Source organism: Lethenteron reissneri, chromosome 56, assembly GCF_015708825.2.
Source record: "Lethenteron reissneri isolate LAM-NWPU_2019-01 chromosome 56, ASM1570882v1, whole genome shotgun sequence".
NCBI lineage: Eukaryota > Metazoa > Chordata > Hyperoartia > Petromyzontiformes > Petromyzontidae > Lethenteron > Lethenteron reissneri.
The window spans coordinates 7,188,588-7,213,524 of record NC_083834.1 but is presented as its reverse complement, the minus strand read 5'-3'; the positions used below and the strand labels follow the sequence as shown (position 1 = coordinate 7,213,524).

The 24,937-nt window shown below is 49.4% G+C and overlaps 2 protein-coding genes across 3 annotated transcripts; both read left to right on the top strand.

The window, feature by feature from the left end:
- The first annotated feature begins 48 nt into the window (after positions 1–48).
- On the top strand, positions 49–16,577 carry RTN4IP1 (reticulon 4 interacting protein 1). Of its 2 annotated transcripts, none has more exons than XM_061574864.1 (10): positions 49–278; positions 2,733–3,075; positions 3,584–3,735; positions 5,317–5,385; positions 8,633–8,757; positions 9,090–9,138; positions 10,550–10,686; positions 11,186–11,369; positions 12,064–12,156; positions 14,641–16,577. In XM_061574864.1, the coding sequence occupies exons 2-10, from the start codon at positions 2,751–2,753 to the stop codon at positions 14,758–14,760; spliced, it is 1,254 nt and encodes a 417-aa protein (XP_061430848.1). In that variant the 5' UTR covers positions 49–278; positions 2,733–2,750; the 3' UTR covers positions 14,761–16,577. The 2 variants fall into 2 exon arrangements, with proteins under 2 accessions (XP_061430848.1, XP_061430847.1); XM_061574863.1 differs by having other exon boundaries at positions 49–457.
- Positions 16,578–18,807: 2,230 nt separating this feature from the next.
- LOC133357094 (pre-mRNA-splicing regulator WTAP-like) lies at positions 18,808–24,931 on the top strand. The gene is made up of 6 exons (XM_061574874.1): positions 18,808–19,012; positions 20,928–20,965; positions 21,375–21,430; positions 22,652–22,710; positions 22,926–23,053; positions 24,749–24,931. Exons 2-6 carry the CDS (start codon positions 20,936–20,938, stop codon positions 24,929–24,931), a joined length of 456 nt encoding a protein of 151 aa, XP_061430858.1. The 5' UTR covers positions 18,808–19,012; positions 20,928–20,935.
- Positions 24,932–24,937: the final 6 nt, after the last annotated feature.

The window sequence follows — 24,937 nt, the reverse complement described above, 5'->3', positions numbered from 1 at the left end:
GAGTAACGCGCGCGCTGATTGGAGGAGGCGGCTCGAGGGGGGCGGGGGCTCTCAGCTGATCGGACTCAAGCGAGACATGGATATTGTACTCGTGTGATCATTATCGTCATCACAGTTACACTAACTGATGTGTTATTATTATTGATAGCCTGTGTTGTATTTACACGAATGTTCATAGTTGTAATTGATGATACCGCCGATGTTGTTGCCGATTATATCGCTCGCCTCCGCGTTGAATTGAGGCGAGTCTGACCCGCTGATCGCTACTCATAATTAAGGTAACTGGTACACATCAAGTCGTGATCACTTGCAGTGCTCTCGTGTGTCATTCCACTGCTGGATGAGGACCCCCCCCCCTGCCCCGCCTCCACACCAGAGGTCGCAACCGGGTACCCGATACCCGTACCCTACCGATACCCGGCTACCCGGCCGGGTACGGGTAGGCCGTGAGTCACTGGTGAGTAACCGTTTGTCACTCATTTCCCAACGTCTTGTCTCTTCTCACAATTCAAGTTCCTAGAATAAACCGACACGCGCCTGCAATATGGCTTCATCCCAGAGGTCGCAATCGGGTACCCGATACCCGTACCCTACCCGTACCCGGCTGGGTACGGGGGTAGGGTACGGGTACGGCCGGGTACGGGTACCCGTTTGCGACCCTGGTGCGGCCGGGTACGGGTAAGGAATCAAAACCCGTTTGCGACCTCTGCTCCACACCCGTGTCGATAGTAGTTTGACCATACATCATAATAATAGGGGTTTCCCCCTTTTTTCTGGCAACAAAACTGAGAATTTTTTTCGAGGATTCATGTAACTGCATTAACCACAATACTGTCAAAATGCAAACAAAAGACACACCATGATAATATATTGGCATTGTCCTTGAAACTGATTGGTCCACACCAAGGGACGGCTTTCTTTTGAGCCTCGACTCTAATTAGCACACAGAGTTGGTGTACGGTGTTTTTTCTGCAATATTTTGCTGTCTTTTCTAGGATTTTCTGTTTGCACTTAGTCACATATTCACTTTAAGATGTTTTTTGTTCATGTTTTTGTTTTTTGTTTGTTGCGGTTGCACCCGATTCAAGAGCCGAATGGCTCACAGGGCTATACCTAATACATGAACTTGAAATAAATGAAACTTGACCCAATTGGTGCTCGACCAGCGGACGCCCAAAAGACGTACCAAGGTTTCAATTTTGTTGCCAGAAAAAAAGGGGGAAAACTCCTATTATTATATGTTGGTACTGGCAAAGGAGGTCTAATGATGACCATACATCGTCGTCACCATCACGCTGGTCAGTGACAGTTCATGGAGAGGCTTTAGCTGCGGGACCGGTTGAGTTCTTGTAACTTGCCACTGACGTTAGCCGTGGACGGGGAACTGAACTCCCGTTTGTCAGCCTCACGGGGTAGGGGGCCCATTGCGCTCACCGCTGCGGCGACGTTTGAGAAACGCGCCTAGCGGAGGGCGCGGTGGGCTGACCGCTGCGCGCGTCTAGAGGGTGGTGGTCCAGATGTCTCGTGACCCCCCCCCCCCCCCTAATTAACTGACCCCCAAACATGTTTTTTGTTTCTAGATTTGAAGCTTTCGTGACTGCAAGTATTCATATTCAGTTCAGTAAATATTCAGTAAAGTCACCTACGTGACTTTACCGAAAAAACCTAAGAATATGTTTTTTGTTTGTTTCCGTTGCATATTAATTAATGTTTTAAGTAAACCTTTTAATACAAAAAATATTACGTTTGACAGAATTCAATGGCGGGTCACAAGACATCCGGACCGTGGTTGTTGTTGTTGTTGTTTGACTTGCATCCCACTGGGATTTTTGCACACAGCGTTCATATACGGTGCTTTTTATGGAAGACTTTGCTGTTTTTTTCCTGGATTTTTCTGTTGCGTGTCGTCACTTTAAAATGTTTCTTCACGTTTTTGTTTGTTGCGGTTGAAGCCGATTCAAGAGCCGCACAGGGCTACACCTAATAACTGAACTGAACCATCCTTTATAAAGGATTGTTGACATGGAGTTACATCATCGTACGCGTGGTGTAACTGAAAATTTCAACACATTTGTCTATAGAACTGCCTTAAAAGAGAGAAAAAAATATGTAAAAGGCGACGTTTCGGGACATGGACCTTCATAGCACACCAATGAGGTCACGATTTTTGTGCTGATGAAGGGCAATTTCCCGAAAAGTCGCTTATATATATTTCACATGTAAGTTTATTTGATTTTATAATACAGGTTTTCTTTTGGGTTAGATCGAGTAAGTATAAATGTGTCGTTAAACCCGCCACCACAGCTAATTAGTAAGGTTTGTCACGTAAACAGAACGTGCCAATTCCTTATTAGTACAGCACACCGCTGTGTTGGAGAGCAAATCCACACTGTTTACAACACACCGGTGTGCTGTACTAGTAACTAATTGGCATGTTCTGTTCATGTGACAAACCTTACTAATTGGCTGTGTCGGGTGGTGGCGGGTTTAACGACATTTATATTTATGCGATCTAACCCCAAAAAAAACCTGTATTTTGGATGATACTGGTCGCGAAAGTCGCCTACGTGTTAAACTTTATTTGATTTGTTACAACGCATGGCCCCCGGTTAGATGCCCGGCTATTTTACACGGGAGATCCAGTGCTCGCTATCCCATTCACCGCAACCTCACCAGCCAAACGAATTCGACTTTTAACTTTTTGTTCCGACTTCTGCCTTCGCCGCTCGCAGCACTAAGACCGGGGGGCCATGTCGTACGCCCTGTGCCGCTGGCGGGCGCTGGCAGCGCGGGCTAGCACACAGCGGCCCCTTCAAGCTGCCCACGACAACAGGGGCCTCCTCCTCGCGTCTCCCGCTGCCGGGGGAGGTTCCCTCGCCACGGCCCCCGCCCGGGGCCTGCGATGCTCGGCGGCGCGCGCGTCCGTCATGCCGGCGTGGCAGCTGCAGTCGTACGGCGGGCTCGACGCGCTCCGCTACAACGCCAACACTCCCTTCCCCATCATCGTCTACCCCAACGAGGTGGTGGTGAGGGTGCACGCGTCGAGCCTCAACCCCATCGACGCCGCCATGTCGCGTACGTACGTTTGTGCGCGCGCGTGTTTGTCGGAGCGCTCGCTTGGGTGCGAGAGGCTGTGCGTGCGTGAGTTGGGCGTACGAACCCGGCAACCCGAGGAAAATTGTCGCTCACTGCCAAACACCGGTGACGATTATCTTAACCGGTCCTGAGCCTCCTCCGCTAGGTCGACTCGGCCTCAAATGAGTACCTGGTGAGATGTGTAAACATCTTCACTAGGGAGACAAAGGCGGCCGGGCGCGGTGCTGGCCACCCACCCCTCGTGTGCCGTGCCGACCTACATAGGTGCTACTCACGAACACCACTTGCCCCAATAGTCTGTTAACGCTACACGGGGGGGTTCTTTGTGCGTGAGGCCACATGTACCTGGCCTGGTACAAGCGCCGTGATAATGTCACTGCCACTTAGCGGCGAACAGCGGCCTTTGTTGTCGCTGTTGTCGTTGTTGTGCGAGTCGCCGCGTGGACAAGGCTGCGTGGTGACCTCTCGACCCCATTGCCCCTTGCAGGCGGATACGGCGCGCGCGTGCTGAACACGATGCGCGACCCCCTGCGCATGAATCCGCGTGACAGCGAGCTGCCCCTCGTGCTGGGCAGGGACTGCTCTGGGGTCATCATGGAGTGCGGAGTTTCTGTCCAGCACTTCCGCCCGGGCGACGAGGTCACTCGCACACACAAACACACACCCGCAAACTCACCCACCCACCTACTCACCCACTCACCTACTCACCCACTCACCTACTCACCCATTCACATACTCACCCAATACCAATATTCACTATTCGCCATTAAGTGGTGGTGACATCACCCCGGCACCTGTGTCAGGCCAGGTGCACATTGAGGCCACGTGAAGTGTCGAAGGCTCACTGACAGGAGGTCACGGGACAGACCCAGGTGCCATGGGTTTACTGACTGAGATGCCTGGCAGATGCACCAGCTGTGTCCCTTACTCTGCCACCGACCCACTCACTCATTCACCAACTCACACACGCACCCACTCATCCACTAAACAACAGCCGCCATTCGCCACTAAGTGGTGGTGATGTAAACACAGCACTTGTGTTAGGCTAGGTGCACTCCGAGGTCACGTGACATGTGTGCACGGGGCTGGTAACCGCTCCATCTGCCACTATTTTCTACAAAATACCACGGTGGAAACACCCAACTAAGCTTGTGCTGGAGGTCCCAGGGGGAGAGGCTTTTATGATGCCTTCTCGATAAATCCCATGTGGCAGAGCCAGCCTGAATCCTCCCTTTGGACAGGCGACCACTGCGATTGGCCACGTGGAATGTTCAAACTCTCGCTGCAGAGGAACGGCTGCCATTGCTGTATCGGGAGATAGACCGATAAAAGACAAAGATCCCCCGTATTGTCTGAGTAGATTGTTGGGGCAAGTGCTGTTAGCGAGAAGCAATATGAAGGTCGGCACGGCACACGAGGGTGGCCAGTACTACGCCTGACCACCTTTGTCTCCCTTTATACACCGCACGATGTACTCATTTGAGGCTGAGTCGCCCTTGGGGCATGCCCAGGACCAGTTCAGATAATCGTCAGTGGTGTTGGTGATGAGTGGGAATCGATCCTGGGTCGCCGGGTTGGATATATGTTGAACTTCTTTTTCACCGTACTTAGGCAACCGTGCTAATTATAGAGGAGCGGGTTTATAGCGCAGCACGTTAACCAGTCCACTACCGCTCCCCAACAATAACAACCACCATTCGCCACTAAGTGGCGGTGACGTCACCACGATGCTTGTGCCAGGCCATGTGCACCTTGAGGCCACATGAAGTGTCGAATGCCCGCTGGCAGGAGGTCACGGGGCAGACCCAGGTGCCACGGGTCGACTGACCGAGATGACCGAGATGACTGGCTGATGCACCACCTGTGCCCCCTACTGTGCCAACTTGCTGTGCTTTAGACACCCGGCGCTCCGCTCGTTGTTGTGAGCGTTGCTCCTCCGCCCTCCGTTGTTGTTGGAGGGCGACTGCCTCCAACTGCCCAGTAGCGTCCTTCACGAGCCTCCTCCACAGAGGCCACTCCCCACACACGTTGGCACTTACAGTCGCACACACACACGTACAAGAGTGCTCACAATCACACGTGCATGCACGCATACACAGACGCGCGCACACACACACACACACAGTATGTATACACGCGCGCACGTACACTCGCGTACATTGGGATGTTGTCCACTTGGATGAGTGACCGCGTTGTTGCTTGATGACCCTTTGGGAGCAGGTGTGGCTGGCCTTGCCTCCGTGGAAGCAGGGCACGTTCGCCGAGTTCGTCGTGGCCAGCGCCAACGAGGTAGCTCTCGCACAAAGCCGTTGTTTCCCCAGTGGCCCTCGTGTGCGTGCTTCCCCATCTCTTTCTCCGCGTGGTTACTGATTTTGACGCAGAGCAACAACTGTGATTCTGCATATTCTTAGGTTTTTTCGGTAAAGTCACGTAGGTAAAACATTAAAATTAATAAAAGTAAAATAAAAATAAAATAAAAATCACGACGTTTCGGAGGCAACACAAGCTTCCGTATTCTTAGGTTTTTTCGGTAAAGTCACGTAGGTAAAAAATTAAAATTAATAAAAGTAAAATAAAAATAAAATAAAAATCACGACGTTTCGGAGGCAACACAAGCTTCCGTATTCTTAGGTTTTTTCGGTAAAGTCACGTAGGTAAAACATTAAAATTAATAAAAGTAAAATTAAATAAAAATCACGACGTTTCGGAGGCAACACAAGCTTCCGTCTTCAGGTGGAACCGTCACAGCCACGACAGCTGTATCAAGTAAATGAGAGATTACAAGAGCTACCACTCCGTATATATAATGGTTGGAGAGGGGAAGGGCTTAGTAAGGCACACTTTTTATTAATATGGTAAGGTGAGGCTTAAGACTAAGAATAGACTGCATAACAAAGGCTGAGCCTTTGTTATGGAGAGGTACGGTTTGTGACTAAGCCTGGCCTACATAACAATAGTGTGAAAAAAGAGAAAACAACTAAACATGGTAAAACAAGCCTGGCTGTCTATCAATAATCTGTAATAGTTGTCTGTCAAATAAGATGGACCAAATAAGTGTAGTTAAATCTTTTTTGCATGGTTAATCACATCTTTCCAATGATTACTCAGTTTGTAACCATCATCACGGTTGAAATTATGTCTGTGTTTGTATATTTGATTCTGCATTGAGGTGGTTGATGAGCCCAGATGATTGCGGCAGGAGTAGCGGGAGTGGTGCGTCGTGGCTGTGATGTATGCCTCCCCCTTCGTAAGGCTTTGAATCTCTGTATGAGTCCATGTATCTCTACATAAGCATTTGGGTCTCTGAGTGTGTGGGTCTCTATCTGAGTCTATGGGTATCTGTGTAAGTATGTGGGTCTCTGAGTGTGTGGGTCTCTATCTGAGTCTATGGGTATCTGTGTGAGTGTGTGGGTCTCTGAGTGTGTGGGTCTCTATCTGAGTCTATGGGTATCTGTGTGAGTGTGTGGGTCTCTGAGTGTGTGGGTCTCTATCTGAGTCTATGGGTATCTGTGTGAGTGTGTGGGTCTCTGAGTGTGTGGGTCTCTATCTGAGTCTATGGGTCTCTGTGTAAGTATTTGGGTCTCTGAGTGTGTGGGTCTCTATCTGAGTCTATGGGTCTCTATGTAAGTATTTGTATATCTGAGTGTGTGGGTCTCTATGTCATTATTTGGGTCTCTGAGTGTGTGGGTCTCTATCTGAGTCTATGGGTATCTGTGAGTGTGTGGGTCTCTGAGTGTGTGGGTCTCTATCTGAGTCTATGGGTATCTGTGTAAGTATGTGGGTCTCTGAGTGTGTGGGTCTCTATCTGAGTCTATGGGTCTCTGTGTAAGTATTTGGGTCTCTGAGTGTGTGGGTCTCTATCTGAGTCTATGGGTCTCTATGTAAGTATTTGTATATCTGAGTGTGTGGGTCTCTATGTCATTATTTGGGTCTCTGAGTGTGTGGGTCTCTATCTGAGTCTATGGGTATCTGTGAGTGTGTGGGTCTCTGAGTGTGTGGGTCTCTATCTGAGTCTATGGGTATCTGTGAGTGTGTGGGTCTCTGAGTGTGTGGGTCTCTATCTGAGTCTATGGGTATCTGTGTAAGTATGTGGGTCTCTGAGTGTGTGGGTCTCTATCTGAGTCTATGGGTATCTGTGAGTGTGTGGGTCTCTATCTGAGTCTATGGGTATCTGTGTAAGTATGTGGGTCTCTGAGTGTGTGGGTCTCTATCTGAGTCTATGGGTATCTGTGTAAGTATGTGGGTTTCTGAGTGTGTGGGTCTCTATCTGAGTCTATGGGTATCTGTGGTTGGGTCTCTGAGTGTGTGGGTCTCTATCTGAGTCTATGGGTATCTGTGAGTGTGGGTCTCTGAGTGTGTGGGTCTCTATCTGAGTCTATGGGTATCTGTGTAAGTATGTGGGTCTCTGAGTGTGTGGGTCTCTATCTGAGTCTATGGGTATCTGTGTAAGTATGTGGGTCTCTGAGTGTGTGGGTCTCTATCTGAGTCTATGGGTATCTGTGAGTGTGTGGGTCTCTGAGTGTGTGGGTCTCTATCTGAGTCTATGGGTATCTGTGAGTGTGTGGGTCTCTGAGTGTGTGGGTCTCTATCTGAGTCTATGGGTATCTGTGAGTATTTGGGTCTCTGAGTGTGTGGGTCTCTATCTGAGTCTATGGGTATCTGTGTAAGTATGTGGGTCTCTGAGTGTGTGGGTCTCTATCTGAGTCTATGGGTATCTGTGTAAGTATGTGGGTCTCTGAGTGTGTGGGTCTCTATCTGAGTCTATGGGTATCTGTGTAAGTATGTGGGTCTCTGAGTGTGTGGGTCTCTATCTGAGTCTATGGGTATCTGTGAGTGTGTGGGTCTCTGAGTGTGTGGGTCTCTATCTGAGTCTATGGGTATCTGTGAGTTTTTGGGTCTCTGAGTGTGTGGGTCTCTATCTGAGTCTATGGGTATCTGTGTAAGTATGTGGGTCTCTGAGTGTGTGGGTCTCTATCTGAGTCTATGGGTATCTGTGAGTGTGTGGGTCTCTGAGTGTGTGGGTCTCTATCTGAGTCTATGGGTATCTGTGAGTGTGTGGGTCTCTATCTGAGTCTATGGGTATCTGTGTAAGTATGTGGGTCTCTGAGTGTGTGGGCCTCTATCTGAGTCTATGGGTATCTGTGAGTGTGTGGGTCTCTATCTGAGTCTATGGGTATCTGTGAGTGTGTGGGTCTCTGAGTGTGTGGGTCTTTATCTGAGTCTATGGGTATCTGTGTAAGTATGTGGGTCTCTGAGTGTGTGGGTCTCTATCTGAGTCTATGGGTATCTGTGAGTGTGTGGGTCTCTGAGTGTGTGGGTCTCTATCTGAGTCTATGGGTATCTGTGAGTGTGTGGGTCTCTGAGTGTGTGGGTTTCTATCTGAGTCTATGGGTCTCTATGTCATTATTTGGCTTTCTGAGTGAGTGGGTATCTATCTCAGTCTATGGGTCTCTATGTAAGTATGTGGGTCTCTGAGTGTGTGGGTCTCTATCTGAGTCTATGGGTCTCTATGCCCTGTGCCGACCACCCACAACAGGTGGCCCACCGGCCGATGCGATTGAGCCACGAGGAGGCGGCCTCCATCCCGTACGTGGCGCTCACCGCCTGGTCCGCCCTGGTCACCACGGGAGGGCTCAACAACAAGACGGCTCGCGGCAAGAGGTACGGCAACCTGCACAGCTGTTGTTAGTGAGCACAGCTGGTAAGGGCGACTGGCACAGCTGTTGTTAGTGAGCACAGCTGATAAGGGCGACTGGCACAGGTGTTGTTAGTGAGCACAGCTGGTAAGGGTGACCCATACAGCTGGTAACAGCGACCGGCACAGCTGTTGTTAGTGAGCACTGCTGGTAAGGATTGCTTTAACACCTGCACTCACTCACAATTCAACGATTAGACTGATCCCTGTGTAAAATAATATGAATAATAATAACAACTAAAACTAACGTTGGGTGACGTGTTCACTTGAGAGTCTGTTGTTGTTGTTGAATTGACAGGGTTCTCATTTTGGGTGGATCGGGAGGAGTGGGGACATTCGCTATCCAGGTGAGATTGGTGCAGTTCCCGGGGCAATGCTGTCTCCGTGCGGGTTACACGTCGACTGCCAACGGCAAAGTGGCTGGGCACGCTTGGGGCAGCAGCTGTCCCGGTGCGGCAGATGGGTTGACACACAGATGGGTTGACACACAGATGGGTTGACACACAGATGGGTTGACACACAGATGGGTTGATCGGGGCTGCGGCTTGCATGCAAGCGGTCCGTTTGGAAGGCGCAGTTGCACGGCATCGTCTAGCGATGACGGTCTGTATCGTATCGCGAATAGTTTGACAATCGTCTCGTGCAAGATATCGCGCTGTTGAAAAAATTATACGGAACATTGTGTCGCATCGTCGTCGGTCTGCAATCTGTTCTATAACGCCGCGCGTTGTTTTCATAACGCGAGTTGGATATAACCGATGATGAATGTATTATGGAACACATTTTTTCACAACGCGGATGCGAATTGTATATAACGCGATCGAGTGACTGGAACTACGTCGCAGCGCGAGTAGGAACAAGCGGTCTAACAGCTGCCTCAGCGTAGCAGCACCACACAAGGCAGTGGGATGCTGCTGGATGCTTCTAGATGCTACCCACGCACCTCGGTCTTTATTCGGGCTGCGTACGCATCTCACGGTGTTATCGCGGACTGTGCTTTACCCCTACATTATATATTATTGATTATAACGCGATGTTTCCATTACGCGGTGTTCTTGAGGAACGCAACTATGACCGTGTTACATCGCATTGTGAAGCAAGACATCATCATCACAATAAATGAAATCCCGACGTAAAACATCGTATCGGTATCGTGCAACATAGCACGTGACAAACGATATCGCATCGCGACAGAAGATTTCTCGTGAAGAAGAAAACTAAACCAACGGAACATCTTATTACGTCGAATCGTAACCCTGACACAAAGGGCATTGTATCGCGTCTCGAGCAGAGGTCGCAATCGGGTACCCAATACCCGTACCCTACCCGATACCCGGCTACCCGTTCCCGGCCGGGTACGGGTAGCCGTTTGCGACCCGGGTACGGGTAGCCGTTTGCGACCCTTGTGCGGCCGGGTACGGGTACGGGTAGGCCGTGAGTCACTGGTGAGTAACTGTTTGTCACTCATTTCGGGTAGGGTACGGGTATCGGGTAGGGAACGGGGGTACCCATTTGCGACCCTGGTGCGGCCGGGTACGCGTAAACCCGTTTGCGACCTCTGGTCTCGAGTGTCGAAACGGGACCCGCGCCGCAGCGAGAGGCGGCCTTGTGGTGACCTCGCGGCAACCCCGCGGCGACCCCGCGGCGACTCCGCGGCGACCTCACGGCGACCTCGCGACGACCCCGCGGCGACCCCACGGCGACCTCGCGGCGACCCCTGACGCCGCTCCGGCTTTCCCCGCCCTGCCCCCCGCGCAGCTGCTGAAGGCGTGGGGCGCCCACGTGACGGTGACGTGCAGCGAGGACGCCCGCCCGCTCCTCGCCGGCCTCGGCGCCGACCACACCCTCGACTACCGCCACCGCGACCTGCCGGAGCGCGCACGGGCCCTCTCGCCGTGAGCGCTGACCCCTGCCCCTTGACCTCCCCTCCCGGGGCACCCACGGGCCCTCTCGCCGTGAGCTGCTGACCCCTGCCCCTTGACCTCCCCTCCCGGAGTACCCACGGGCACTCTCGCCATGAGCTGCTGACCTCTGCCCTCCCCTCGACCAATTTGGGTTAGATCGTGTAAATATAAATGTGTCGTTACCCCACCACCACCACGACCACCCTTCACAGCTCTGGCAAACCGCCTGTGGGTTTACTCTCTAACACGCCGGTGTGCCGAAGTAGTTACTAATTGGCATGTTTTGTTTACGTGACAAATCTTACTCATTGGCCGTGTCGGGTAGTGGTGGGTTAACGACACATTTATGTTTACGGGATCTAACCCAAAAAAACCTCTATTATGGATAATTTTGGTCGCGAAAGTGTTAAACATCCCATTTGGCCCCCCCTCCAACCCCCACTCCCCCCCACCATTCCCCCCTCCATCGCCCCCCCCCCCACCCCACCAGATTCGACCTAGTGCTGGACGGAGTAGGGGGCTCGCTGGAGCAGTGGGCCCTGCGCTGCCTGCGACCGTGGACGAGCGCCAAGTACGTGACGCTGGTGACGCCGCTGCTGCTCAACGCCGACCGCTTCGGCCTCGGCGACGGCATGGTCAAGTCGGGCCTCACCCTGGGCCGCAGGGTGCTCTCCGTGAGTGGCGCGGCGTCCCCCCCCCCCCCCCCCCCCCCCCCCATTGCGGCGTCCCCTGCGCACGAGCCCCAAGGGCACGATCGTTCACCTCGACGATTCGCTCATTTGCTCATTCGCTCATTCTTAAAACATTGGAAGGGGCCACCCCCCCCCCCCCCCCAGTGGCAGATGTCGCTGTGCAGCATAACGTGACGGAGCACGTGGCCAGCAAGCCCGCATTTGTCTGCGATGATTGCTGCTGCGTGTGTGTGTGTGACGAGATGTAAACTACCTCGCCTGGTGTGCAGGAGGTCGTGGGTTCGATCCCGACCCGGAAGCCTGTTGTATATTTGAAGTTTGCATGTTCTCTCTCCCCCGGGTCGTGTGGGTTTTTTTCCGGGTCCTCTGGTTTTTCTCTCCACATTTAGAACTGTACGTTTTCGAGTGGGCCTTACCTGCGAAAATAATAATAATGCATTTTATTTATATCGCGCTTTTCCAACACTCAAAGCACTCAACAGTAAAAAGCATTCAATATCATACATGCAAAAAAAGCGATTACATATAAAAAAAAATAGTTGTTTTTAGTTTATCTGCATGATCGGTGATTCGCTCGTAGTCTATGTTTTTTATCGCATCACGGCGCCGCTGCCGTGGTGATGGCGGCGGCGGCGACGGTAACCCCCCCTCCCCGTCGTTGTCCTCGTGCGCTCAGAGCTTCTACAGCGGAGTTCACTACCGATGGGGGTTCTTCACGCCCAACGGCCCCGCCCTCGACGACATCACAGAGCTCGTCAACAGCAAGAAGGTGAGGGCATCGTCATTCAATCGTCGTCAGCCACGCTCGATCCACTGCTGGACGAAATGAAAAATTAACGTCTGGAAGTTGCAGGGTGGGTGTCCCGTTCACCGCTGATTTTCGGAAAGGCACAAGGGGTTCAGCGTTGATTTTATTTAGAGAGGCATAGCGCCACTGGTACTATTAGGAACCACCTGGTTCCACCAGCCCACAGGGGATTATTGTGTCCGTCCGTCCGTCGTGCATCCAAAAATGTGAGGGGTGGGTCTGGGTGGAGAGGGCTGGGTGGGGAGGGGCTGGGTGGGGAGGGTGGGGAGGGGCTGGGTGGGAAGGGAGGGGCTGTGTGGGGAGGGTGGGGAGGGGCTGGGTGGGGAGGGGCTGGGTGGGGAGGGGCTGGGTGGGGCTGGGTGGGGGTGGGGCTGGGTGGGGAGGGGCTGGTCACCCCGTGGTGCCCTTATAAAACTCAACGTTTAACCTACTCACGCCGGCTTGTGCCCGCCCTCACAGTCGGCCATATTTGCGGAATACACCACGCCGCCGTTGACCCTGGCCATTGACCGAGCAACCCAACGTTCCTACCAGCTCCCTCCGCAGGAATGTGTTTTTAAAGACATTGTACTCACCGCAAACAACGTAGCGACACAACCGCACTCTACGATAGCTGGTGCCAAATTGTGCCACACGCCCTCCCGCATGGCCTTGTGGGCGCCTCGATACCTATAAAGTTATTTAATTTTTTCTTCCGGTTCCGTTGCGATGATGTTCATGTACGTCATCGCAACGGGAGAGGATAAATCGTCGTCGTCGTCCATGGTCGATCCACTGCTGAATGAAATGAAACATGGGCACAAATGGAAGGAAAGCGGCTGAAAAGTTTGCAAAGAAGCGTGGAAAAGTGTACGCTTGGAATTACACCGAGAGACAGGAAGAAGAACACGTGGATTAGAGAACACACGCAAGTTACAGACGTCATATTGACCGATTAAAGTCATAAAACTGAGCGGGCTTGGGCAGGATGCGTCGCTGGAAGGGACGATGTGGCCTTGTGGGTGGTGGTCGAGACTAACGATGGAGTGTCATCTAAAGGAGGGAACACATCGGAGAGAGACGTCTATCGCTGAGATGGAGCGGTGAAATGGGCTCGTGGTGCGATGATTCCGTCTAGCGTCTGCTCACGAGCTGATATATTGGGCGCCGATGCCGTCATTGTAGCTTCGACTCACTGGTTATTCTGCGCAAGGTCCAACTCACATTTTAGAATCAGAATATGTATTTGTACTGGAGGAATCAGATGACGTAAAAAGCTCTTTTTCACAGATGTCCAGTTGAGGCGGGTCATAAAGTTACAACAAACAATACGAAAACATGATCGGAGTGGAAAATATAGGAAAGGTGAAAAAATCACTGAAAAAATATATACAAATAAAACTAAACTATTTTTATCTTACCATGTAAGTCCCACTTAGCTTTTAGATTATTTTTAAATCCTTTATATTAAGTTCACTTGCTTGCTTGCTTAGGACCGTGCAAATCTTTCGGTCGTTTTTTAACCCACTTCCCGTGATCCAATCGAGCTGACATTATCCACACAGACTCGTTGTGCGTGTCAATTTATTTTCGTGAAAATTTTTTTCCAAAATTTTACACTTTTTAGGACAAAAATATTATATTTAATTACCAATTACTTAATGCTGCCATGCAATCATCTGACCCATAGGTGGCAGCCATCTCAAGCCAGAGGACGAGAGGACTCTAGCCGCCACACATATAAAGGATTTATAGTGAAAAACTTTGTTTTTACGGGTTAATTTTTTCAGAAGCGACCTGGCCACAAGCGATAGCTCAACGAAGTGGCTTATCACTTGGAAATTTATAGCAGCTAAATAATTTAGATAATCGGGGAATATGACGTCCATAAATCCCCTCTCTCGTCGTAACTCCGAGGTTTGTGCTTCACCACACTTCTTTGCGAACTGTTCAGCTTTGGTCCCATTCCGTTTATGCGAGTGCCCATGTTTCTTCATACCTAATGTATGTATAGTGAACTTCTTTCGCACCAAACATAGCCTGCCTTGCTAATCGGTGGTGCGGATTGGCTGCTTGGATACTTGACCAGATGTGTCAAGATTCAGGCAGCTAATCAGGGCTCACCTTGTTTTGTAACTATGATCATTATTATCTTTAGGGGCATTACCGTAACCATTGAAGTGTGCATAAGCCTTTTTAACTCGTACTTACTGCGCTGGCTGGGCCATGTTTCACATCGTGACAAGCTCTAACAATCGTGCACTATGTAAATCTATATAAGATAATTGATTGATATTATTGGTTCTTTCGGTAAAGTCACGTAGAAGCTAAACAATAAAATAATAAAAATATAAAACAATAAAATTCTCACGACGTTTCGACTGCAACACAAGCAATCATCATCAGGTGTGAAAAACAAAAAAAGAAAAAAATGTTTCCCCCCTCCCCACTCTTGCACTCCCGCAGATCCGACCCGTCGTAGAGAAGGTTTTGCCCTTCCAGGACGTGCTGAAGGGTTTGCACGCGATGGAGAGGGGCCACGCGCGTGGGAAAACCGTCGTCACCGTCTCCTCGGCCGCACGATAGCGCCTCTGCCATGGCGTCGTGTAGCTTCGGCGGAGGGAAGGGGCCGGGTGGAGGGGAAGGAGGGGGAGGGAGCGCAGAACTGGGCTCTATCGATTGTTGAAGCCGTCGGATACTCGACCGATTCACGAACTCGATCGCTCGACCAATCGGGTTGTGAGGAAGACAGCGGGAGAACAAAAGAAGTGTCGCTTCGGTTCCCGTGGGAGGGTGATGGGCGGGGCTTGGTGACATCATCGACATCATCGTCACCGACCGCGTCACACTGGGCGTGGCTTGTACAGGGGGTTTCCCGACTTCGGGAGGCAGGATGTGGGGGTGGCCCCAATATATCGATTGATCAACTTGATCGACTCGCCGCCCCGGCTCTCGTTGGGAGCGCGGCGTGTGTGACGCGGCGTCGTAGCGCCCGTAAGCGGTGTGACGGAGCGTGCCATCCTCGCAAGGGTGAGACGCCGGACCCTTCCGTCCCGTGAACTTTTAACGTAGAAGAACAACAGTGCTGTTTTCAAGTCGGCCATTGTGTGCTTAGAAGCGAGCTGGTTAGCGCATACGGCGGGTTCTGAGTCCGACCGTCAAACTCCTTTGGCGCGGGCCACATGTCCACACCGACGCCTAATTTTGCGTGACCCAATGATAACGCGAAAATAAATAAATGTCCATAATTTATTGTACGTCGCCGCAATTTGCTGTTGATATCCCCCCCCCCCGCGCCTCCCATCCGGTGCACCTCGAGGCACCGCATTTGAGACCAAATATTCCACAATGCAGCGTGGACAGCAAACGCAACAAATGAGGAGATAACGAAGTCGGGCAGCTAATCCGGGGGGGGGCCCTTTCCGCACCTCCGATCGGCACGGTCGGCTACGTACGGTGCGAAAGAAGTTCAACGTAGACACGTGCTTTCAGCGACGCTACATTACAAGAGCGGTGTTGCTGCCAGGTTGAAAATTGTTCTCCCCCCTCCCCTCTAGCTCCCGATCAGTGCGGCTAAGATTGCGTTGCCGCGACGGTTATGAACATCGCCAGCGGGCCGAATCAAAGCACCTCCGATTAGCACGGTTGGCTACGTACGGCGCGAAAGAAGTTCATATACAGAGCGGCTAAGTCGAGCGAAGGCCCTTGGTGAACGGAAAGTCTGTCGATCGCTGCCGCTCGGATGTACGATAGCGAATGGGAAATAAACAAACTCGATGCTTTGTTTGCGCGGTGGGTTGGTGATGGATGTGCCCTACTGCACGATCCGTCCGTAAATGCTCCACGCCATGTTCGAGGTACATGCCTGGCATGCTCTTAAGTTTTTTCGGTAAAGTCACGTAGGTAAAAATAAATAATAGAAATAAAATAATAAATCACGACGTTTCGGAGGCAACGCAAGTCTCCGTCATCAGGTGGGACCGTCACAGCTAGATTTATTGTATCAAGTGAGGAAAAATTCCAAGAGACGAGCTCTTAAATACAAGTTAAGGGGGAGGGGGGGGTTTATCTGAATGTGGTAGCCAATGAATGGAACGTGTTGAGGGGGTGGGCGGGTCTAAAAGAGAACAATCGGTGCACCTCAACTCGGGGTTGTAACCGGTGTTGGCTGACAATCCAAATACAAAAAAATTAACCCGTAAAAACAAAGTTTTTCACTATAAATCCTTTATGTGCGTGGCGGCTAGAGTCCTCTCGTCCTCTGGCTTGAGATGGCTGCCACCTATGGGTCAGATGATTGCCTGCCACCATTAAGCAATTGGTAATTAAATATTTTAAAAAATTCCTAAAAAGTGTACAATTTTTGAAAAAAATTTTCACGAAAATAAATTGTCACGCACAACGAGGCTGTGTGAAAAATGTCAGCTCGATTGGATCACGGGAAGTGGGTTAAAAAACGACCGAAAGATTTGCACGGTCGTAAGCGTGCAAGCAAGCAAGTGAACTTAATATGAAGGATTTAAAAAGCAGTACTGTTAAACGCTGGGGATGTCAACACTCGGTAAAGTAGAATAGTACCTATGAGACCTCCTTTACCAGTGGCAAAATATAGTAATAGGTTTTTACCCTTTCAACTGGTTTGTTTGCATTTTGACTGCTTGTGTTGTGGTTATTGCAAACATGATGCCTTGTAGAAAGGTGTCAGTTTTTCTAGCAGTTGAAAGGGTAAAAACCTATTACTATAGAATAGTACCTGTCAAATAAGATCGTACATTATGGGAACCTCATTTGCCAGTAAAAATATGATAATTGGTTTTTTACCCTTCTATCATATTTTTACTGGCAAAGGAGGTTCCCATAGTGTAGATGCTTGCCCCGAGCTCTTATACTCTGATGGTGCATTGTCTTTGAGTTGTGCGCCTTTTGGCGTCATCTGGTCCAACACCATGTGAGACTAGGCTCTAAGGAAAGCTGTCTCGGGTGTGGACCAATCAACTTCAAGGACAGTGCATACATTATCAGAGTTATGTTTTTTTGTTTGTATTATGACTGCAGGTATTGCGGTCTATGCAAACATGACTCCTTGTAAAAAGGTGTCAGTTTTGTTGCCAGATAGAAGGGTAAAAAACCAATTATCAAGATGGTACATGGCTTGCATGTTCAATGTGTGGACAACTCCACGCTCCGCCAGTTTGTGCTCCATTCCGTGTCGCAGCACGTGCCTTGCACAGGTCACGGGGCTCCGCTCCATGTCCCTTCAAGCTTGCTCCATGCCGTTTAAAAAAAAAAAACTTTTTTATCTTCAGTTTCATTTATTTATATTCTTGGTTCTTTCGGTAAAGTCGCGTAGAAGGGAAATAATAAAATGATAAAAATAAAACAAGATAAAACTCTCACGACGTTTCGGCCACAACGCAAGCAGCCGTCCACAGGTGAAGAACGGGGCTGTCGGAAGGACATTGGGACACTGAGAATTGTATCTTATTATGTTTTATTTTAATCATTTTATTATTTCCCTTCTACGTGACTTTACCGAAAGAACCAAGAATATGAATCCATGCAGTCACGAAAGCTTCAAATCGAAATTAATTAATTAGGTAGAGCCCTGTGAGCCATTGCAACCGCAACAAACAAAAAACAAAAACAAGAAAACATCTTAAAGTGACTCTGAGCACATAGAAAAATCCTGGAAAAAACTGCAAAATCTTCCAGGCCACACGCACAAAGTTGCATCTCGCATTCTCTGAATAGTTCAAGTAGTTCAAGTTCTTCTGAGTAAGAACCACAGACACGCAGGAGGGCCCCCATGCGTTGAGCCGACGCCAACACTATCCCTGATACTCTTAGTTCTTTCGGTAAAGTCACGTAGGTAAAAAATGAAATTAAAATTAATATAAAATAAAAATCACGACGTTTCGGAGGCAACACAAGTCTCCGTCATCAGGTGGGAGCGTCACAGCCAGATTTGCTGCATCAAGTTCACTTGATTTTAATTTTATTTTTTATTAATTTCATTTTTTACCTACGTGACTTTACCGAAAGAACTAAGAGTATGAATCCTTGCAGTCACGAAAGTTTCACTTTCCCTGATGCTTTTACTAAACTACACACGTGTATGTGTGCACTATATGTTAAACTTCTTTCGCACCGTACGTTGCCAAATCGCGCGAATCGAAATCGCGGGAAACTTACGAACCCAATCGCTGTACCTCAATTCATTGGTAAATATACAAATCCACCGGCTGATGCGCAAGTCAGCTGCGAAATACAAACGTGCCCCCTCCTGCCTGCGCGCATGCGAGCCAGTAAATATAAACGCGACTCCCCCATGCCCAAGCAAACTGGGTAATGTAATTGGCTCGTGCGTAAGCGAACTAGCAAATGTAACGTAGCCCCGTGGGCCTATCCGCTGTGGGAAATCTCGTGGGCAGAGGACCCATACCCACGCAAACTGGGAAATCGAATTACTCGTGCGTAAGCGCACTGGCAAATGCAAAGCCACCTTATCCGCTGTGGGAAATCTCGAGGGCGGTGGACCCATGCCCACGCAAACTGGGAAATCAAATTACTCGTGTGTAAGTGCACTGGTAAATATAAATACTCGTGCGTAAGCTCACTGGCAAATACAAAGCGGCCTTATCCGCTGTGGGAAATCTCGAGGGCGGTGGACCGCGACCACGTGACGCGCGGCCGTGCTGGTGACGCGGCCGCCATCTTGAGGCGTCCAGTTCGCGGGATTTGAGTTGCCGAACGCCGTCCCAGCCCCTTCGCCGCGTTGTCGATTCTCGCCTGTCCACCCCGGGGCTTCGTCTCGGTCGCCCGCACACCCACAACCGACGTAAGTTCACCTGTGTTCGACACCGGGTCCGTAAAGAGCGCGGTGGTGTGAGGGTTTCTTGTGTGTGTGGGCGAAGCCTGGGCTTGTAGGCCGCGGCCTACCCGCAGGCTTCACCGCTTCCCTCACGCGTTGTTGTTGTTTGTTGTCGTGTTGCATTAAATAAGCGAGACGTTTCAATTGCGTTTCGCTTCGTTACGGCCGTAGTTGCACGCGCAGCGTTGTGGTTTATAGATGTTCGCGGTGTTGTTTTAGGGGGGGGAGTGTGTCGCGACGTTTGTCCGGACTTGACCCTGCGCGGGAAACTCGACGCCTTCAAAGACCTCTGCGCTTTCAAAGACCTCTTAACCAACGCAACTTAAATATAATACACCGTGCATTGATGCAGTCCCGCAAACAGCACTCGACTCTATAAACATCTCGCAAGAAGAACCGTGGTTTAGCAGCGACCTGCCAGTCGGTTCTTGAGTCAACATTTGCTATGCAGAGCTCCCCCCCCCATACACCAATTCAGTCATCTCAGGTGAAGTGAATTCAATACATTACGAAAACATTCCTCATTTAACTCGTGGTATTTTGTGTTTCATGCCACCGGCAAGGGCCGTGGAGGGCGTTTGTGTGTGGTTGGATGCTGTTGCATCGGTGTTTCTGTTTTGCAAACCTCGTTGCATTACACTTAAGTTGCTCTCTCGCGCCGCCGCACGCTGTCAAACTACATCACTCCGTCTTGCTATGGGACACAGTTGTCACGGGTGCTGTGTTGTGCCTCGCAATTTGCGCTGCTTTTGATCATATCCTCTTGTCTGCTCTCGGTTGTGTTGCATCCCTACCATTCAAACCGTGTTACATTGAGCCGTGCTCTTTGGTAGGCTGTCAAAATGGCATCAAACCGCGTTGCATTGGATCCAGTTGTACTGCGTATGCTGTCTTGCAAGTTGTGCTGCGGCGAATCGGGCTGTCTGCAATGAGCTGTTCTGTGTACGTGTTTACCTGTTGTGCAAGCAATGCTTTATTAAACGCGTTTGTCTCGTGCGCTGTCTTCCCCACAAGGTATGCTCCACTCAGACCTGCTGTTCCTTCATGTGTTGCATCTCTACCACGCAAACTGACCTGCTGCTTATATATACTGCCCACCAAAACCTGAGGCATAAGGCAGCAGGAAGCAATGATGGCGATACTCAACAAGATTTCTAACAGGGATATAACCAGTTGTCCTCTGCTGTCTAAAATAAAGAGGCCACATTTTAAAAACTATTTTGGAGGTTATGGTCTTAAAGCAATATGCCTCGTACGTGCAGTACACGTATGGTGATGGCATGAGACATACATGGGCATAGCGGGACGACTGGTCTCATGCTTTTAAAATCGCGCATTTACTCTCCCATCAATCACCTTTTGAGTAGTATTACTAAGTATCCAGCCCTATGTGTGTGATTGCCTCCTCGTGTTGCATTCCTCTGTAAGCCATGCAACATTCAGCCCTTGCATCTCAAGTTATGTGCCCCTGTTCTGCAAGGTGTGTTGTGTTCACCCTCGCTGTTCAGTGTCTGTGGTGTTTTTTGCCCTGGAAGTTTGCAACGCGTTCCTGCTTCGTGTTATTGTGCACCTTCTGTCTGAACCTTGCTGGTTTTTTTTTGCTGTTCATTAATTCAGCAATGCTGCCGCTTGTCTGCTGTCTCGTGCAAACCGTATTGCGTTGTATAGCTCTGTAGTGACTACGTTCAACATCTTATGTTCATCTTAATGGTTACTTGGCTCTGCGCTGACCTGTGCTGCCTTGTGCATGCGTCAGAGCGGGCTGCCGATTCTGCTGTTGGAACGCGTGCCGCACCCAATAGGTGTTCCAAATGCTCGTAAACGTCTTATCGGTAACGTTATAAAGGTTGTTGTACATAATGTCGCGTGTGTGCCGTTGCAGACTTGGCCATGGCAGACGGGGAGCCACCCGCCAAGCGGGTAAGCCATGGAGATCTTTACCAAAACACTGACGCCTGTAACGTGTCGCCAGTGCTTTGTTTCTAAGTGATGCGAGGGCATATGCTGGGGAAAAAAACATGGTAACTCTCAGATGCGCATTGTTTGTAAGAAATAAAGTAAAGTTACGATGCAAATAGAAGTCAAAGCAAAAGCAACCGCTTGCATACAATAAAAGTGACGGATTTGTGTGTGGAAATGTGTGGTTGCCTTCCAAAGGTATTTGAAAGTCCCATTCGGCCATCGGTAAATATAAGGTTCCCCATGCCTGCTTCTAGCGTCAACAGTTCAAAAACTTAATATTGCTGATGATGCAGCCGCACCGACCTCGTTATTGTTGGTTAATGTTTTCGGTTGTAATGGTAACGGATGTTTGTTTTCCCGTCCTCAGGTGCGTCTTTCTGACGACGAGTTGCGCGCCATGTCAAGGGAAGACCTCTTTGTGAGGTGCGCAGAAAATGTTTCTTTGGTATCAAAATGCCCTCGGTGACGCGCCCACCACCCGCCGTTTTGCCTTGCCGGCTGAAATATGCGTTTTTACACCTGTTAACAACTCGCGATTCCTGCATCCAATGGTGATCTTGGGAATCGATTGTTTACGGTGTAGATTGTGGATTTAGTTTAAGACGTATGATTTTGCTACCAATATTATTTATAATAAAGGTTATTTTGGGTTTGATCGTGTAAATATAAATGTGTCGGTAACCCACCACCACCAGACACGGCTAATTCGTAAGGTTTGTCACGTTAATTTAACTAAACGCTGAAAAGTGCAATGAAGCATGGAAATGTTCATGCTGAGAATTACATTGAGAAATAGGAACATGTACGTGGTTTACAAAACATACTCAAGTTTGAGACATAATATTTACTGCAAAGTAAAGTGGGCTAGGGCAAGTCATTTCGCTAGATGATGGGGCATGGTGACCAGTGTTCCAGACTTGGGTTGTTACTTCCGATTTTTAAATATCAACATTTGATTGTCTGCTAAACCTGAACCCCCCCAGAGGAGCATGGTGAATTATGGCCAATCAAACCCTATAATTAACACAATGTGATGAGGCCTTCATTCAGCAGTGAACTGACAAAGGGCTGTGAGTTTTGTTTAGTACATACAATGGGCTGTCACGTGACCGGTCACACTGAAACATGCCTTGTGATTGGAACGGTGTCGCAGGCCAATTGGTTCATTCATTGCTAAATTTAAATTTGATTTGATTATTGATTCTATGACTTCTTGAATCGAAAATAAATTTACAAGCCAAAAAACCTTGAAGGAAATGAACGACTCTATAACCTGAAGCAGGCATTGCGAAAGCTAGTATATTTAATTTGTGTTACTTTTTGGCCGACTCTATAACCACATGAGCGCCGCTTAAGTTCATCTTAACAATCCTAAGTGTTCTTGGTTCTTTCGGTAAAGTCACGTAGAAGGGAAACAATAAACTAATAAAAATATAAAACAATAAAATTCTCACGACGTTTCGACTGCAACACAAGCAATCAGATGTGAAAAACACAAAGTTTCTTGCTGTCACGAAAGCTTTAAATAAAAAAATCCTAAGTGTGTTTGAGCTGAGGGGACATGACGATGCTGCTGTGGTCTGCAGCGAGCGTGGTGACGTTGCGATGTGAAGTGAACCCATCTCTGTTTTTTGCTCTACGCAGGTGGAAGCAGCAGGAGGGATACCTCAGGACCCTGGAGTCTAAGCTCGCAGATCTCAACTGTGAGTTGACTGCTACCTATTTGTTTTTCCACTCGCATCAGGAACTTTTTTTAAACGACGTAAAGTTAAACGTCACGTCAGCAAGACGCGCTGTGATTTAAGTGTAACGTAACTTGCATCCGCGTGTGTGTGTGCGCGCACCCGTCGTTGGGTGTGCCATGGCGTGCGTGTTGTGCGTGCGTGAACCGCCTGCCACACCGTCTACCGTGGACCAGCGAGCGACGTGACTGGCCTGCGCGAGTCCGAGGAGCGGCTCAAGCACCAGCAGCAGGAGTCGTTGCGCCGGGAGAACATCCTGGTGATGCGTCTCGCCACCAAGGAGCAGGAGATGCAGGAGTGTGCGGTGAGGAGACGTGTGATGATTTGCCCCCCCCCCCACGCCTCTGTTAGGGGATACATCCATTTATCTAATGCTGTCCAACTTAAAACCATTTTTCTATTACAAGTTGCAAGGTGGGTGTCCCGTTCACCGTTGAATCTGGGAACTCGCAAGCGGTTCATCGTTAATTATGGAATTTCCTTCATTATTAGGGTTCACAAACCTTTTCTTGGCACTGTATTTTAATAGATTAACGATGTATTGATAATTGTTTCTGGAATCTATTATCGATTCAAAAGCCATGGAATCTAAAATCATCAAATCAAGGAAGATAAACCATCACGCGAACACCAGTCATCCCCGTGGCGGATTTTGGTGAGCCATCGAACAAAGACGGTGCTTTCAGATGTGCTTCTGCAGCCGTCTGGAATGCTCTTTCAATATTAGGAAGCCACTGAGGCTATGCACCTTAAAATCATTTATTTAGAGCTGCTTTTTGTGTTTAGTTTGTTGTCCTTCCCCCTCACCACCGATTAGCATCGTACGGTGTGGGGGAAGAATTTCAACATATTTACAAATCGAGTTCTATTTTTAGTCACGATTTAACCGATCGGTATTTGAGTACGCGCGCAAACGTTGAAACCGCTCGGCGCATGCCAGTGTGATCGGGCAGCGGTCTCCAGAATGAATCACTGGTACCAGGGCTCATCGGTTACTGTGCGGTACGTTCCAAAAGACACAAGCACATACACAGGGCCGGTATTTTAATTCCATTCTTTTAGAAATGTGTACACGCAGTTATTGAGAACACAGAAGAAAACATAAAAAAACCAAATGTACATTCTTGTTGTTGATCTCTCTGTGGTGAGGCAAGGTGTTTGCACCAGGTAAAATGGGTTTAATTGATTTACATTGAAAGATAAAATTAGCCCGACTTGCCATTTGACAATCCCTTATTATTTGGGGTTGCGATTAAAATTTTGTTGCCACATAGGAGCATTTGTTGTGCAGTATTTAGCATGGAGAGTTGTGCAGCATTTGAATAAATTAAATTACCTTGTTTGACTTTGACGTTATTATGCATGATTTTATGCGTGCATCGTCAGCACAGTAATAAAGTTAACAATGCCGTTTAGATGCCCAGCAAAGCATCTCCAAGTGTCAAGATTTTTCACGAGAGTCCTGCATTTCGATGCTTGACTAATTTAATTGATGAGTGGAATCTGGTGTACCTGAAGAAACCCCACAAATACGAGGAAGTAGCGAGCACTCGTCCTCCGTAAATGGATTCAGTAATTCCATTGCCGTGCTATCGTCTCTTGGCCACCTCGTAGCTCAAAGGCCGCCTACTAAACCTGGCATTCTCAGGCAATCTCCCCGCCAAGAACTCTTTTTTTAGCTTCCAGGTTTTAACAAGATGTGGGGCATTCTGGATAATTTGCTCATAGCTTGAGAAGAGATCTGAATTGGGTGCGTTTGATACACGGCTCCTAAGTTGAATGTGCTCCGTTTACTAAAATCGCTCGCTTTCTGCCGTGCTAACTTGTCGTGCTTTTGTCTTTTTTCCCCTTCGCCCCTCCCCCCTCCCATTCATCCGTGCACGACCGTCGTCTGCGCTCGTGTCCCGGTGTTGCGGTCGCCGGGCTCCCGCGGTGCGTGGATTTTCGACGGCGTGGCGGCGGCGGTGGCACCGTGCACACCCCCCCTCACCCGAAACAGACTCAGATCGCTTCGCTCAAGCAGGGCCAGCTGTCGAGCGCCTCTCACCTGCGCTCCTGTCTCGTGGACCCGGCCGTCAACCTGCTCTTCACTAAAATGAAGTCTGAGCTGCAGCAGAGCAAAGACAAACTGCAGCAGGCCCACGATGAACTCAGTGCCTGGAAGTTTACGCCCGATAGGTAACGCACC

Bases quoted from the DNA above. Each gene is read 5' to 3' on its own strand.
- RTN4IP1 (XM_061574864.1), top strand. From the start codon at position 2,751: ATGTCGTACGCCCTGTGCCGCTGGCGGGCGCTGGCAGCGCGGGCTAGC. The intron at 9,139-10,549 runs GTGAGATTGGTG...CCCCCCGCGCAG, and splicing joins TGGGGACATTCGCTATCCAG to CTGCTGAAGGCGTGGGGCGC. The intron at 12,157-14,640 runs GTGAGGGCATCG...GCACTCCCGCAG, and splicing joins AGCTCGTCAACAGCAAGAAG to ATCCGACCCGTCGTAGAGAA.
- LOC133357094 (XM_061574874.1), top strand. From the start codon at position 20,936: ATGGCAGACGGGGAGCCACCCGCCAAGCGG. The intron at 20,966-21,374 runs GTAAGCCATGGA...TCCCGTCCTCAG, and splicing joins GGGAGCCACCCGCCAAGCGG to GTGCGTCTTTCTGACGACGA. The intron at 21,431-22,651 runs GTGCGCAGAAAA...TGCTCTACGCAG, and splicing joins AGGGAAGACCTCTTTGTGAG to GTGGAAGCAGCAGGAGGGAT.